At 33.7% G+C, this 17,755-nt stretch overlaps 1 protein-coding gene across 4 annotated transcripts in view; it reads left to right on the top strand.

Annotated features, from left to right (window-relative positions):
* The window catches only part of EDEM3 (ER degradation enhancing alpha-mannosidase like protein 3), an 83,508-nt gene that overhangs the window by 8,785 nt on the left and 56,968 nt on the right, over positions 1-17,755 (top strand). For 3 of the 4 annotated variants that reach the window (XM_059937770.1, XM_059937765.1, XM_059937790.1), the window contains exons 3-6: positions 9,213-9,313; positions 9,849-9,888; positions 13,827-13,939; positions 14,909-15,062. In XM_059937770.1, coding sequence (XP_059793753.1) covers positions 9,213-9,313; positions 9,849-9,888; positions 13,827-13,939; positions 14,909-15,062 — 408 coding nt within the window. Of the gene's footprint in view, positions 1-9,212; positions 9,314-9,848; positions 9,889-13,826; positions 13,940-14,908; positions 15,063-17,755 lie in introns of those variants that run through there. The other variant, XM_059937780.1, reaches the window with a different exon arrangement.

The following is a 17,755-nucleotide window of genomic DNA, read 5'->3' as shown; positions in this document are numbered from 1 at the left end:
CTGTGTACCTAATGTTTCTTTTTGATAGTTTCTTCATCAAAAAGAGTAATTCTGTAAATAAAGTAGTTTAGAAGTGATATTAATAGTTGGGAGGAGGGAAGGTAGAAATGTATATGTACATTTTTTTGCGTGGACGATTGTAGGACTACCTTTTATTAACCATTGTTCCTTGGCCTCTACTTATAGAACATCCTAAAAATCTGCCAGAGTGACTTAAGAAATTCTCTAGTATCCTCTCATAGTTTTTTTTTTTTTTTAATCACACTCTGATACTCCATGTAGGATTTTAATAGAGCCAGGTCTTTCTATTTATTTAGGTAGAATTTACAGAGAAAAAGATTTCCAATTTCAAATGCATGGTTCCGAGTCAGACAGTTGTATACAGTTGTTTAACTACCACCACATTTATCATCTAGAACATTTCCATCACCCCAAAAAGCTTCCTCATGTTCCTATGCAGTCAGTTGCTTTTCTCCACCTCTGACCTCTAGCAACCGTTGTGATCTGCTCTTTGTCACTAGTTTTCCCTTTTCTAGGATTTCATATCAATGGCATCTTAAAATATGTATGTAGTGTTTTGGTTCACATTCTTTCCTGTAGCGTGATGTTTTTTGAGATTTGTCCATGTTGTTGGAGATATTGTAGTTCCTATTTATTGCTCAGTAGTATTCGTTGATTTGATAGAACACAGTTTATTCATTCATTCACCAGTTGATAAGTATTTAGCTTGTTTCTGGTCTTTGGCTATTACTAAAAGACTGCTGTGAACCTGTGAATGCAAATTTTTATGTGGACATACATTTTCATACTTAGGAATGGGATTGCTAGGTCATATGGGAAGGTTAAGTTTAACTTTTTATAAGAAACTGCCAAACTTTTCTAAAGTGACTGTAACATTTTGCATTCCACACCTTCTCCAACACTATGTATTTTCAGTCTTTTTAATTTTAGCTATTCTAGTGGGTGTGTAGTGGTATTTTGTTGTGATTTTAATTTGATTTTTTTCTGATGACTAATGATGTTGAAAATCTTTCCATGTGCTTAGTATATCTTTTTTTGGTGAAACATCTGTTCAGATCTCTTGCCATTTTAAAATCAGGTCATTTGTCCTGTTATAACTGAGTCATAAAAGATATATATTTTCTGGATATCAGTCCTTTATCACATATATGTTTTGCAGGTATTTTCTCCCCATCTGTACTTTGCCTTTTAATTTTCTTAATGTCCTTTGAAGTGCAAATGTTTTAAATTGTGACCAAGTCCAATTTATCCTTTTTCTTTTATGATTCATCTCTTTTATAGCCTACTTAAAAAAATATTTGCCTAGCCCAGGGTCACAAAGATTTTCTTGTTTTCTTCTAGCTGTTTTATAATTTTAGCTTTTTCAATGAGATCTATTACCCATTTTGAGTTAATGTTTGTATATATGGTGTGAGGTAAAGGTTTGTTTATATATATATTTTTTCTATGTGGATATCCAATTACTCCAGCACTATTTGTTGAAAAAAGTATCCTTGCCCCACTGAATTACTTTGGCACCTTTGTAAAATCAGTTAACTGTATATGCATGGGTCTGTTTGTAGACTCTGTATTTTTTTCCACTGGTAAATATCTATTTGTACATCAGTATCACCCTGTCTTGAATTAAGTGATATTGAGTCCTGAAATCAGGCAATGTAAGTCTTTCAGCTTTGTTCTTTTTCAAAATTGTTTTGAATATTTTAGGTTCTTTGCATTTCCATGTAAATTTTAGAATCATGTCAATTTCTACAAAAAAAAGCCTATTGAGCTATTGATTGGGATTATGTTGAAATCTATAGATCAATTTGGAGAGATTGACTTCTTAACAGTATCAAGTCTTTCAATCCATGACATGATGTCTCTGTCCATTTATTTAGTTCTTAATGTTTGCAATGGTTTGTACTTTCCAGTGTACAGGTCTTGCACATCTTTTGTTAAATTTATTCATAATTATTTCATATTTTTTATGCTATTGTAAATTGTAGTTTTTCAAATTTTAGTTTCCAATTGTCCATTGATGTTATACAGAAATACAACTTTTTTCTGATAACCTTAGATCCTTGCTAAATTCACTTATTATTTCTAGTAGCTTTTTTGGTAGATTCCTTAGGATTTCCCACATGGTCAATCATGTCACCTGCAAACAAAGACTTTTCCTTCTTCCTTCCTCCAAACTATGTGCCTTTTATTTCTTCTTATAGCAGTGGCTAGGACTTACAGTATTATGTTGAAAAGAAGTGGTGAGCTCCTTGTATCATTCCTAATCTTATGGAGAAAGCAGTTAGCCTTTCACTATTAAGTATGATATTGGCTGTAGGTTTTTCATAGATGCTCTATATTAATTAAGTTCCTTTCTATTTCTAGTTTGCTGAGAATTTTCATCTTCACAGGGTATTTATTGAATTTTGTCAAATGCTTTTTCTGCATTATTGATAACAATCTTCCTAAAACAATCTGTTGGTAGCAGGACTTTATTTCATTATAACATTATTTATTATCATTTATTTCATATAATATTATTTCATAAGTTCAATTTATTTTATGATTGATCAAAACCAAATTGATTAACATATATTGAAGAATTTGGAAACTTTTGTTCTCATCGTATTTTTTTTTTAAAGTATTTCACATTTATGTATGTATTTATTTATTTATTTATTCATGGCTGTGTTGGGTCTTCATTTCTGTGCGAGGGCTTTCTCCAGTTGCGGCAAGCGGGGGCCACTCTTCATCGCGGTGCGCGGGCCTCTCATTATCGCGGCCTCTCTTGTTGCGGAGCACAGGCTGCAGACGCGCAGGCTCAGTAATTGTGGCTCACGGGCCTAGTTGCTCCGCGGCATGTGGGATCTTCCCAAACCAGGGCTCGAACCCGTGTCCCCTGCATTGGCAGGCAGATTCTCAACCACTGCGCCACCAGGGAAGCCCCTCTCATCGTATTTTGAGTAGAAACTTTTAAAGCATGCTAACATTCTACTCTGTTGTGATTAATTTAAAATCTTATGAGACAACTGCAGTTTGTTACTTATTTCTCCTCAGCACTGAGAAACATTCCAGAAAATATGTTACCTCAAAGGATCATATGTTCAACGTAGAAGTATTAATAATTTAATAGTTTAGATAAATGGAATCCTAAACACCTGAAAAATGGTTTAATAAGTGAGTATAAATAGTGAACAAAAGGAAAAAGGAAAATTTGACTTGGGGTGAAAAGAGAACTGAGAAATTATGCAAGTTCAATCAGTAATTAGCATATGCTCTCAATATATGATAGATGATTTATTAAGTATCATTTAGTTTTTATTTTAGGAAGGAATACCTTACCTGCCTCAAGGAGGGAGGTGTTTAACAATAAGGATCTGGAATAAAACATTTGAAATGTATGTAACTTAATGGGAAATTAAATAGATTTGATATCTTCAATAACTCACTATTATAAATAATACTTTTGTCTTATTAGCAGAATAAAGTCTCTTCCCTTTGCCTAGTTTTTGGAATTGGTTTTACTAAAAAGTCAGTTTTGGATGCCACTTTGATTTGAGTGTTTTGAAGCAGAGTTATATCAAAGTGCCAGTAAATTTAGAATCTGATGTGGAGAGTCTACTATGTTTTGTTTTATTTTATGTTTTTGCTCCTATTTTTAGCTAGGCACCTGTTCTACTTAATTGATTATAGAACTCGTTTATCACCTGAGTTTTATTTTGAGTGTTAATTTTTAAACGTTTTTTTTTCTGGCTCTGAGTCATAGCAGTATGAATTTCTTATCCTTTGTCTTGGCAATACATTGTGAAGAGAAAGCATTACTGTAACCTCAAATAGCCAGGATGTTTGAAGTGTAATACAGCTGTTTATGTGCCATGTATGCATTGCTCTGAATTTATGCAAACCAACTGTAGTTTGCTTTGTGGTTAACCCAAAGAAAAGGCTGTGGTTTTGTTTCTATCCTTAATGTTGAAACGGGGACATAAAGTATTTTTACACCTGGTTCAAAACTCTCTTATTGGATTATTCTGGTTTGCAGTTGCTATTAATATTTTTCTTACCTGGATGAGCTTAGGGTTTGAGTTTATTTCAGACAAAGGTGTTTGTGTATGTGTGTGTGTGTTTTGCAAAACCCTAAAAATAGTAGTATTAAGCTTTATAAGCAGCGGTTTAAAAAGTAAGGAGCTCTTTACAATCAAATTAACATTTGAATGATCTCATACAAAGTACCTTGCAAAATATATCAGCAGGTTTTAAAAAATATTACTTATCTTGAGTTACTTCTAAGTGTTGTTTATATGTGTTAGATATAAAACTCTAAAGCAATAAAAATATTGTGCATTCTGGTAAATCACGATTCTATTGGAATTAACTGAAAAAGTAGTTAGGAACTTGACAGCTAAAAGACACATGTGAAAGTAATTAGGAATTTATACTAAAATATATATATATAATATTAATATTATAAAATATTGAATTCAGAATTTAGTAGCTGCATATGGATTCTAATTATATCAAAACATTTGTTGCCTGGAATCCTTTCCTCAGGAAATAAATCATTGTAGAGCACAGAACTTTTTAAAATACCTGAAGGATTGCAGTCTGCAGTGCTTTTTGTATTTAGTCTACTTTAATTAAAAAATTTTTTAAAATTAATTAATTAATTTTTGGCTGCATTGGGTCTTTGTTGCTGCGCACGGGTTTTCTCTAGTTGCAGCGAGCGGGGGCTATTCCTCGTTGCGGTGTGCGGGCTTCTCATTGTGGTGGCTTTTCTTGTTGCAGAGCACGGGCTCTAGGCACGCGGGTTCAGTAGTTGTGGCATGTGGGCTCTAGAGCACAGGCTCAGTAGTCGTGGCACACAGGCTTAGTTGCTCCGCGGCATGTGGGATCTTCCCGGAGCAGGGCTCGAACCCGTGCCCCCCGCATCGGCAGGCGGCTTCTTAACCACTGCACCACCAGGGAAGCCCTTTAATTAAAAAAAATTATTTTTGGTCTTTCCCTTTGTGTTGACCATGTGTTTAGTGTTCCTGACCTCTGTTCTGTTTTTTTGCTGCTAATGTGCTGTGAGTTTGGAATCTAGATAATCAAGTTTAGAGAGAGGCAGTAGGATAGAGTTGGACATTGGGAATCAGGAATATTTTTGCTGAATTTTAAGAATTAAGAATCATATGGACATACAGGTATAGGAGGAACAAGTCATCTTCAAGGTACAAAAGATCAGACTAGTCTTAGAAACTTTGCCAAGGTGATACTTAATGAACAAGAAGGGTGTGGAATAGTATTTCAAATTTCTGAAGGAAAGAATATATGTTGCAGGCATTTTATAACCATTCAGATTGTTCTTCAAGTGTAAGGCAAGAGCCAGCCTAACCCAGGAATACCAGAGAAATAACAGTACTGATGACACTATTTTAAAATAACTAAACAAAAATAACTTACGTGAGAACAAAGTTCAGGCAACCAAGAGATGAATCAAAATAAAAACTCAAGAATGGAGAAGCCAAAGAAAAATGGTGTGCATTGACTCCATTTAAGTAGAATTCTAACACTAGCAACTGCGGGAATTATGGTTCCAGACCAGAATACAAATGTTATAAACCTTTTAAAATCTTTGTCAAACATTAACAATTTTCTTTCTGATGAATATAAATGTACAGAGGAATTTTTTAAATAGCTGAAACTATTATTTAGTATACCGTAATTCAAAATATTAGAGACTTTGAAATTTAAAATGTTATTTCTTTGCAAAAACTTCACTAAGTTAGAACAGTGCTTGCCTTGCTTGCCTTCTTCTCATTGTATAACTTAAGATATGGACCATACACCTCTGCTATACCTTGTATAGATGGTATAGAAATTTCAATATTTGGATCAGCTTCAAAAATTGTACCCTTTGCCCTCTGTGTCATGAAATATCTCTGGGAATTCCTTTAATGGGGAGTTTTCTGCAGGCATTATTTCCTCTGCAATGTCTTTATCCTTTTATGTCACAACCACTTTTTTCATCTACGTGGATAATTTGGCCTTCACTAAATTCCTCTGGCTGCATATCTAGATACTGTTTGAATGGCAGCAGGATCAACATTCCATGGTCAGCTGTTTCTTCTATAACCCCTTTTATGTTCAATTTGAATTTCACTTACAGTGTTATCACTTTTCATTTCTTTGCGAACTTTCATCCTCGTTGGTTAATTTCCTCTTTTGATTATTTATTTTTATAAATTGTCAAACTGTCGTGTAGAATTATCACTAGGTGACAAGGAGGCACATAACTTCACGCTTGGGCTGTCTGTCTGTGAACTAAACAATAGATACACAGTGATCAGTCACTGATTCCACTTTGAAAGAAGTTGTGTGATTGATCACTGATTATTTACATAGTGATCTGTGGATTGAAGAAGAACTAGCATCAAAGTTTGCATTCTGTGCAATTACTTAATAATACAGTGGTACCTGAGATTTGAACTATGTTGTTGAGAGTTTATTTAAGTAAATTGTGGATCTCAATTTGTAAGTGTGTAGTGAAAACATGCAAAGTGAAAACTGCCTATAATAATATAATTGATAAAAATCCTAAGTTGAACTGGGGAAAGGTATGAGTATATTAATCCTATTATTCTTGTCAGGTAGTCAATAAATATTGTCTAAAGTTGAAATATGTAAATATAGTGATTCTAGCTTCTAAATGTTTCTCATAGTCGTATTTTATTAATTTTAGAAGAATCTTTTAGGGACACTCCCCTGGTGAAGAAAATACAAACTACAGCAGGTCTTTCTTGTTTCCCTCCTTTTCTGTTAAGACCCTCAGCCAGTAGGTGGAGATATTCTAGTCCAGTTTCACTGAAGCAACTACCCAACTTAAAGAACCTACTTCACTGGCTTATGGCCATGCATGCAGGGCCAACAGCATCAAATCTCATACCCTTTGGGCATTAACATATTTCCCACTAAGGCCTGTCTTTTTATTCCTAATGCCCATGTTGTGGTCAGTGCAGCTTCACCTTCTACACTCAGCTATTCAGTTTTGGTACTTGAACATTTCTTTCCTCATTCTCAAGCTCAGCTATGCATTAAAAATAATTTTAAAAATTTATACAACATTTCACTGTGTTTGTAGTAGACAGGAGGGAGGATTCTTGCATGTGCTTCATTATCACCTAGACTAGAAATACTCTGTCATGATCATTCATTAAAAAAAATCTATTCAATAGTATGCCAGACTATAAAGTGCCTATTAGTTGAATCGCTCTGTTGTACACCTGAAACTAACATAACTTTGTACATCAACCTATTTCAATAAAAAAGTACCTATTAAGAAATATTAAGAAATATGTGAGACCTATATGAGGAAACTGAATTCATAAAAGAAGATCTGAATTAATATATTGATGTAGTATTCCTAGATCGGAAGATTTAGTGGGTAAAGATATCAGTTCTCCCCAATTTAGGCTCTTCCAATTAAACTCTCAATGGAATTTTAAGGAAATTTTAAAGTTATCCAGAACAGTAAACTTGAAAAAGTCATTAAGAAAATTTAGAAGAAAATAATTGAGGGGAGTGAATTGCTTAACCAAGTAGCAAGGCATGTTGCAAAGATAGAAGGATTAAGATAATGGTTTTGGAGCAGGAAGTAGGTTTGTAGAACAAAGTAGAGGCTACAGAACTGTATGTTTGTGTAGACACTTTTGAACTAATAAGCCGTATTTCAAGCAATTAGGGAAAGGATGAATAGTTTAAAAGGTGGTATATAAGAAATTGGCTATTTGGGGGAACAAATACAGTTACATCCCTATTTCACATCATAAACAAAATTAGATTCCAGGTGGAGTAAATATCTAGACATAAAAAAAATAAAATTATAAGAGTACTGTTTTCAAAGACTCAAGATAGCCTTCTTAACCATGCCTGAAATTTAGAAACCATGAAGAAAGAGACTAATAGATATAACTAACTACATATTTAAAGCTTAAAGTAAAAAGTACCATAAACAAAGTTAAAAGCCAAATGAAAGACAGGAGACAAATGTTTACTGTGTGTATAACAGTGTATAAGGAGTCTCTTGGCTAATAAGACAACCAACAGAAAATGAACAAAGGGTATAAACAGACATTTCAAAAAAAGAAATAGCAATGGCTAATACAAAAAGATATTTATCCTCATTAATAATGAAACTTGAGATACCATTTTTTATCCAGGCTGTTGGCAAAATGTAAACTATTGATCATCTGCTATGTTAGAGTATTGTAGGAATGTAAATCGGTGTCTTCAGTTTGATAGGAGCTATCAAAAATTAAATATCCGTACCTTCGACCCATTGGGTCTGGCTTTAGGGATTTAATCCATAGAAATACAAGCATATGTACAAAAGACATGGGCATATAGCTGTTTATTGAAGCATTGTTTATACAGTGAAAAATTGAGTTCAACCTGCATGTTCATCAATAGAGGAATAAATAAATAAATTGTAGCATATTCATTCTTAGGAATACTGTGAGGAGCAAGTACTATGAAGTAAGTGTATGGGCTCTGGAGTCAGGTTGCCAGGTTCGAATTCTGGATCCATCATTTACTAGTTGCGTGACACAGGCTTACTTAACTTTTCTGGGCCTCAGTTTTCTCATCTATAAAATGGAAATAATTGAATCTGTTTCAGAGGGTTGTGTGATAAATAAAGTATATGGAACAGTGCTTAGAACATAAGTACTCAATAATACGAACTAATATTAAATTATCACTTTGCAGTTATTAAAAAGAATAAAATACATCTGTAAAATTCCAGCATGGAAAACCCCATAGTGATCTAAGTAAACAAATTTTAGGACAGTGTATGCATATGGCATGAGTACCTATTTGTAAATGAAATTTTTAAATGATATATGTGCATGTATTCCAGTGTGTGTGGATAAATCTGGAAGGATAAATGCCAATTGTAACAGTAATTATCTCTTGGGAGTGAGATTGGGTGGAGGGGAAAGGGATTGTCAGATTTTCAAAGAAATATTTTCCTGTGTTTTTTTTCCAAGCATGTATTATATTTATAGCTAAAAAGTTTTTTTTTTTTCTTTTAAGGTTCCATACACTGTAAGGATAGTAGAATTTTTGATTAACTTTTATTTTACTTAAAAAAAAAAAACCTGTGAAAAGTTGTGTTCTCTAAATGATGGGTGCTTTCTCTTGTTTTCCTTAGTGACTCACTGAGATTTTCCTTGCAGGAACATGCGTACCCAGCTGATGAACTCATGCCTTTGACCTGCAGAGGTCGAGTTAGAGGCCAAGAGCCAAGTCGGGGTGATGTTGATGATGCCTTGGGAAAGTGAGTATTAACAAAGGGGATGGCATGGCATCTCAGAGTTCCCAAGTCTTAAGACATTCAGAGGCAGTGTGCAGTTGTATATGTGGGGATTGGTTAAATTTCAAAGACTGCTTTAAGTATTACGTTAAGTTCCTTTATTCCTTTCTGTTATCTTTTGTAAAATATTAATCAGTTTACCTCTTGGATCAGTGAAAAGTTGAGTAGTTTGTTAAGATGGATGTAACTTTTAGGATGTATATAAAGTCACTGATGTGTTGTAAGATGTTGATGCTTTAGTATTTTTATTTGCTTTTAAGAGAGCTAATGAATATTTCTGTTCATTTTGAAAGATATGTAGTTATGCTGAACATAAATGTGATGTTAAGACTTTTCAGGTTCTTTCAGTGTTTTACAAGTTACACGGTACTGTAGATGCATGGAAGTACTAGTTAATGGAAGCTTCCAGTCAGTAGGATGTAGATACGTCTGCTTATACATTCATGGATAAGATATTCAGAATTCTGATGCTGTGTATCTCACCATACTTGTTTCTTAGATTTTCCCTGACACTGATTGATTCTTTGGACACTCTTGTGGTAGGTTTGATTCTTCTTGAATTATTTTATAAATTTCTTAATATGTGCACTCAAGTATTACGAATATAATCGTTACACAGTAAGTCTGAAATAGAAGCCTTCAGAATTTAAGATGATTTGATCTTTGCTTCTAAATAAATCTTTCACACTCTTGAGTTGATAATGTCATGTGAATGTCAAGTGAAATTATGTAGAATCATGGAGATACTCAAATAATTTATAGGTATGTCAGCTTATGTGATGGCCCCTTAATCAGGAAGGTTGTTTCCCTTTGGACAAGGAGGTTGATGATATTGGAAGAAAGTAATTCTAGAAAATGCCCTTGATATTCTTGTTCCAGAAAGACATGCCACAATCATACTAAAATTGTTAAATTAGAATTTTTATGTATTATGTTCATTAAAAATTTAATTTTTTCTCAGAAGTGATTTTTAGCACCAAGTGATCACTACTTGGCACTCCTTTTAAACCTCATGGGATACAAAATCATTTAAATTAATTCTAGTTGGGGACAGTTTGTGATGGCAGAGGGGAATGATTGAGTTCCAGATGTCATGATTTCTAAAGGTAGTATCTTTCTAGTTCTTTACTCTCAGATCATTTACGGTATAAAAATTAGGCTTGTTTCAGGATTTTCCTTAAGGCATAGTTCTCAACTTTGAGTTAATGTCTGAAGTATTGATTAATATTTTTTTAAAAAGACGAAAAATCTTTGTGGTGGCAGAAATTTTTCAGAACCGGGCTTTTCTTCCCAGTATTGATTCTACATTCTTCTTTCACTGGGTGATTCTTTTTTCTTTTTCTTTTCTTTTTGAACCAGAGACTGTCAACTATATCAGCACCTTGGGAATATTACCTGTGAAGTTTTAAAAAACATACTTCTCTCCCAGGTTATTCTGATTTAATTTTCCTGGAGTGGGACTGGGCATTATTATTTATTCCTCTCAAGCTTCTTGTTTATAAAATTCAGCCATGGTTGAGAAGAGCTTTTTTGTTGAGAAGACCATGGTTGTTTAGACCTTTTTAGCTGTATCAGGGTTTTGAAAGTTGTGACTTCATTTTTCAGAGATTAAAGGAATGTGTGAACCATATTATAATGACTATGAGAATGAGAATATTGTGTACCTTATTTTTGGTTTAGTGGTCCTTATTTTTGGTATAGTGTTCTGCTGTAATAGAAGAGAAAAAGATAAACAAGTATCCCAGGAGGCACAAATTACCACCCTGGGAGAAACTAAGTGGTGTTATTTATTTATAAGTATAGCTGGATAATGCACATCAGGTCTATCTTGATATGGTAGAGTGAGAGAGGAGCAGTAGCTGTGTATTAGGAAAGACCATAGGTGGACTTAAGTTTGTTTCTCATTCTGTCATCTTGGCTTTATCCTTATATACAGTAGGTTCTCCATCATCTCTCTGTGTAAGCTCTTACTGATTTTTATGAACATGGACCTCAGATATTCTCTGTGTTTTTAAAATTTTTATCAGAAATGAAGGAGAAAATGTGCTTCTAGGCTGCATAACTTTCCTATATTTAGAAATCTGTTGGTCTCTAATTGAGCAGCCATTATTATAAAGATTCTATCCTGCTTTGAAGTTATACCACTTTGACATTGGTTCTCAAAATATGATTCCAGCACCACCAGCATCAGCATCACTTGGCAGCTAGTTAGAAATGCAAATTGTAGGGCCTCATCCCAGACATTATTGAATCAGAAAGTCTGGGAGTAAGGCCCAGCAGTCTGGTTTTTTTAACAAGCTTCCAGATGATTCTAATGTATGCTAAACTTTGAGAACCACTGTGTAATAATGCAGTGCTTTTTAAACTTCAGTGTACTACAAGTCATCTGGGGATCTTGCTAAAATAAAATGCAGATTGTGATCCAGTAGACTGAAGATGGGGCCCAAGGACATGTGTTTCTAGTAAGTTGCCACTTGGTGGTGCTGTTGCTGCTGGTCCGTGGACCACACTTTCAGTAATGTTTGGTGTAACTTGAGTTCTAACTCCTGGTAGCCGGGAGTACCAAGAAGTGATCACCTAATATGATATGTGACCTTGGCCAAATTATTTAACTTCTCTGGGCCCCTGTTTTCACTTCAGAAGGACCTAGATTAGATATCTAAGATATGTATCAATAGTTATCTATTTAAACAGAAGAATTAGAAGAAATTAAAGTAGTTTGGAAGTTTTTTCCTACGTTTAGAAGGAAAGTTATCTTGTACATTTTATCCATACAACTATTAATATTTCTAATTTACTTTGTGATCATTTTTTGATTTGTGGTTTGTTTATTTGAAAATCTTAGAGGACATATTACTTGGGACAGGATATAACCTTATTGTTTTTATTTTGGTCATACCATAATATGTTAAGTAGAACTTCTATTGTCATAGTTTGATCTTTCAATTTAAACTCTTGTTCATAATTCTAGCCATCTAGTTTCTATTGATTGTAATGAAGTCAAGCACTAAAACTTTAAATTTACCACTAAATTCAACATTGCCATGAAATCTACAGAAAGAAAGATATTGAACAAATTAAAGATAATGGGGGTAGGGAAGAGACCTGAGTTTGTTCTTTGTTATCAGCTAGGTGCTGAAGAAACTAATCAACTAATGGAGCTGTTAGAATGAATTTTTAGCTAATTGTGGACAAAGAACTCTCTTCCCATTTTTATTCTCCTTTGAAAGAAATAGCACTGGTACTATTCTTGGGAGCAATTCTCGGGAGATAGACTTTGGAGGAATAAAATGAACAAAATGATATTAAGAAGGGGTGTGTGTGTGAGGAGTGAGTAGAACAGTTGTGTTTCCTTCTAGAAGTGATAGAGGGCTGTGCACATCTGCATTTGTGGCTGCAGAATTTACACGGACTTTGAGATTAAGAAGGGAAAGCACTCAATTTAAAATCAGGTTTTGTATTATATTTTACTCAAGGCTTACCCTAAATTTTACTTTTACTTGAATTTTAGTCAGACACTCTTATGTGGAATGTTTTATACCTAAATTAGAATTTTTAGTGAAGTATCAAATCAAGTGAGAAAGCACTATAAAATATTATCAAACAAAAAGATTAAACAGTCAAGTAAAGGGAAACCACTTTTAATGGACCTGGGATCTAAGTAACATCTACTTATGCAGCCTTAATTTAGACTGAAAAATTAAAGCAACCTGTGTAATGACAGTGACCACCCCCCCCTTCATGGAGTTCATTGCAAGCATCCACAGAGTTCTTAACTTAGGATTCTAGACCCTCATGGTAATAATGGTAATGGTATCAAGCACTTAACTAAGTCAGGCGCTTTACTAAAAGTACTGTACATGCATTACCTCATTTAGGAAAACAAACCTATGAGAGTAGGTATTTCCTCTTTTTGTAGATGAAGGAACAGGCTCAGAGAGAGAAGTAAGAACCAGAATTCAAATCAGGGCTTGGTCTTGACCCCGACATTGCACTGCCTCCTTAGTTAGGGGCTACGGCATCCATGGGGTGAAGATGGCAAGTGGTGTATGATTTCGGATCGGTTGAAGGATGTGCTTTCTTCTGAGACTAAGCAACTTTTTAAATGATGTTTGGTGAATAGGGTGATTTTTGTTTTGTTTTGACTTGGAAGCCAAATCCCAGTAGAGCTCACCTCTTGTGGCTCTAAGTCATGGGTCATACACACCAGCTAGCAGTTCGGATGATGATTGTTTTAAAGTCCTAGTGATATTTCAGTGTGTCTAAATAAAGATTCCTTGCAATATAAATAAGCATTTAATTTTTTTCAGTTTTAGATAGTATCACATTTTTATAATAGGCTTAAGGGAAAAGTTTTTTGTATGTGTTACTTTTTAGAGTCTTAAGGTATTAACTTGCTATTAGCAGCTCATTTTGAGGGTATTTCTCTATGTCTTGGTCGAAAAGGACTTTGTTTTCAATAATTTTCTTCTCCTAGGTATTAAATAAAACTAAAGAATTTGAAGATGCGGTGAGAAAAGTTTTAAGAGATGTTAATTTAGATAATGATGTAGTTGTATCAGTCTTTGAAACAAACATCAGAGTTCTTGGGTAAGTATGTGAGACGACACTAAAGCTCTAATTTTAATAACAGAAAAGCCAAGGGTACACTCTTTATTTCTTGATGGTTATAAAGCAAGAAATTTCTTATGTTTAAAAGATAAAAGTTGGGGTATTATAAAACACAGAGGCTGTGGGATGACCCTGCATTACATGAGGCACAGAGAGCAACAGGGAATAGTTGTAGACTCAAATCAAAGGCAATCTTTGTTTGTTGTTAAAAAAGGACTGACTATAGGTTGAAAATTTGAGTATCAGCTATGTCGCAGGTTTTTCGCCAGATTATCTAGTTTACTAACCTTAACCAGCACCTCTTCAAGCCAAATGAAACTGAATTTATAGGATTACCTTTGAACTAAACAGTTTGAAATATTCTTGGGACACAGAAATTACAGGATTTATTAATTCACGTTTCAACATGTAGTTTTATATTTAATGGTTACTTTTGTGTTATTGTAACTCATTTCCTTTTTCAGACAAAGTGAATCTATTCTTCAGTTAAATTTAAGAAATAGTTTTGTAGTTTTTCACGGAGTGTATTAGTCTATTACATTTAATACAGAGTGGGGAGTTGGTTTTTTTTTAATGTTATGCTAAGAGTCAGAGATTTCATGATGCTATAATTAAATTTAAAATTTCTTAAAATCAAATCTGTTAAATTAGTTAAGATAAATGATTTCTAGGATGTTTTTTATTTTAAGAAAATTTAAGGTATTTAAGAATGCCAAACACTTTACATCAGATAAAACATCTGATTTTTTTTTTTTTTTTTTTTTAATACTGGCTATGTAATATGGTTTGCCACAAAATGAGTAGCCAGAGTTAGGGAAAAAGTTAAGACCTTCTGTGATCTTTCCTTATGTACTCTAAATTGTTGATAATAAGATACCCACATCTTTTTAGGTGATGATGTTTAAGTATCTGTACAATGTGGCTAATGTTTCACCTCTGTGATTTTAGGGGTCTTTTGGGTGGACACTCATTGGCCATCATGCTGAAAGAAAAAGGCGAGTACATGCAGTGGTACAATGATGAACTTCTCCAAATGGCAAAGCAATTGGGTTACAAACTTTTACCAGCTTTCAATACTACCAGTGGCCTTCCTTATCCAAGAGTAAGTAATTCTGAAAAATATGGCGGTCTTTGTCTACTTCTTAGCTATTATAAAAAAATCAATTCTTGTGATCCAGCCATTGTTCCTCACCTGCTTGAGGCTGGAAAAAAAATGCTTCAAGCTATGTAAGAAATTTATATTGACATTTCAGTTAATTTGCATTTGAATGGTGTGAGAATTTAGTTAAAGCCTTTTATGTGTCATTGCATAACACAATAGATTATGCTGCAGAAGGAAGAAACAGATGCCAGACTGGAATTTGGGCACAGAATTATTTGTGCAGAAGATATGGTGGAAGCCGTAAGAGTAGGTGTTAACTCTCCAGCGGAGAGGGTATAAAGAGAATATAGAACAGAGAGGAATGAGGAGGAAGTAGAGCAGTGAAAAGGAGATTGTTCGGAGACTGAGGAGGAGAACCACAGAGTAGTGTAAGGTATTATAAATTCCTAAAAAGAGAGTTTCAAAAGGAGATGTTCCAGCAAACATTAGGAGAATTAGGTGCAAACAGAGCCTTGAAGGATATAATGTGACAGAATAAAGGGGGAAGAAGGATTCAAAGTAGGTGAAAGTATAGGACCATTCATTTTGAGATTTCCTCTATGTTGGTAGTTAAAGAGAGTTGGCAGCAGAATCAGTTGAGGGAGTTTTGTTGTTTTCTCCCCAAGAAAATTTTATATTTAAGACAGAGGGAAAGAAGCCATTGAGATGGAAAGAACTCTCTCCTGATATATTTCATTCTTTATTAACACTATTACTCTTTCCCTCTTATCCAGGCCAGACACCTCAGCCATTACCAAGCTCTATTAATTTTTTTCTCTTCTTACTGCTGCTATGCTTGTTGAAACTAATATAATTTTATTCCTAAGCTATTATAAATACCTATTTTACTCTTTTCTCTCTGGTTTTTGCTTCAGAGACTTAAAAAATTAATCTTACTAAAACATAACTTTTATCAAATTACTCTACCCTCAGAATTTTACTGACTCTGCCTGTTGCACTGAATGTCCTTTAACTTTCAGGTTTCTTTATGGTTTGGCAATAGACTTTCTTTCTGAAGTTCTTTCATACCCCATACTCCAATGAAACGAATGTCCCATTTCAGCCAAAATAATCTATTTGTGTTCCCCAAAACACCTAGGGATTTTTTGTTTTTGTTTTTCTTTTCATTTCCATGCCTTTTGGCTTGCTGGAGTAACTTCTCTACCAATATAAATAAGACTCATTTCCTCCATCAAGAAATCTCTGACTGGAGATCCAGCATGATATAACGTGCTTTTCAAATGGGGAGGTCGCAGCTCATTCGTTTACCCATTGATTTAGTGGATCGTGACCAGCACCATTTTTTAATTTTTTTTTAAGAAACAGACTAGTATTAAATTTCTTATTTAAATTTCTAGTTTGTGATATTTTTAAACAGCTCTTCTTTGAATATCCTTATATGCATCTTTTTAACTTATTTCTCCCTTAGGATAAATTACTAGAAGAGAAAATAGTAAGTCATAAAACGGGGAGAGCTTTTTAAGGCTTTGTGTACTTACTGATCAGTTGCTCTCCAGAAAGGTTCTACTTTTATACTTCCTGTGTTGTGTAAAAGTGCATGTGTTGTACTGCTGCCCACACTGTATATTATCATTCTTTTGCCAATTTAAGGAGGAAAAAAATGGAAACATGTTCTAATTTGAAATTTCTTTGCTTGTGTGGTTTAAAATTTGAAATTTCTTTGCTTATTAGTGTGGTTTAAACTTGTTAATCTTTTTGTTTTCTTAGCATATTAAAATTGAAAGCAAAGTTATTTTAAACCATCTAGATGTTTATTTAATTGAATTTACTTTTAGTAAATATTTTTAGTTTTTGTTATAAATGGAGGCGCTGAATTTTGACGAATCTGGCATGTCTTCACTTTTGCCATAACATGAGAAGCAGACAAGAAATTGAAACAGAAGCTACTATAACAGCATTATAGTAAAACAAAGAAAATTGTATTATTTTCTTATCCTCTGAAGTATCAAGAAAATTTTAAAGATTATTTTTTTAGAAGAGGACTACAGGTAGAAAATAACTGCCTTCCCATCCTTTCTTAAACACACTTAGTAAATACTTCTTTTGCTCATGAAAATTTGTACAATCAACCTCTCTTGGATATGAATACATAATTGATAGCATTTGCATTAATGGGTTTAACTCAGAAGTGTTTGCTGGACAGAAATGCTATTGTAATAGTCAATGGTCATTTTTTTAAACTCACATAAAACCTTAGAGCTAGTTTCTGGTCAGGTTGGTTCTGGTTAATCCAGGTTTATATTGTATTATTTGGCTGGCTGAAAAATTTTTCTTTGTGTTATTTGTTAGTCTATCAGCAAGGTAATATACTCTATATTTCAAAATTATTTAAACCTGTAAATAAAATTTTAACCTCCTTTTAAATATATACTATAACTTAATTAGTTTTTTCTCTGTGAAAGACTATTTAATATAGTACTGCTTTTTCACAAATTCTCAATTAAACCTAATTTCTTTTAGGACTGGTATGGTTTCCTATTCTGGTACTAACTAGTTCAAACTGTCCAGAGAACAGTGTTGTTATAGAAGGTATTTCCTCTGTGTAATTATTATAATGATACTGAATTTTGATATCATTGAGGAAGGAGCTAAGTGAAAACTTATTTATCCCATGAATATTATGTGCTTAGAAT

Source organism: Balaenoptera ricei, chromosome 1, assembly GCF_028023285.1.
Source record: "Balaenoptera ricei isolate mBalRic1 chromosome 1, mBalRic1.hap2, whole genome shotgun sequence".
Classification (NCBI taxonomy): domain Eukaryota; kingdom Metazoa; phylum Chordata; class Mammalia; order Artiodactyla; family Balaenopteridae; genus Balaenoptera; species Balaenoptera ricei.
The sequence above is the reverse complement of the archived record's forward strand: the minus strand, read 5'-3'. Positions and strand labels throughout refer to the sequence as shown.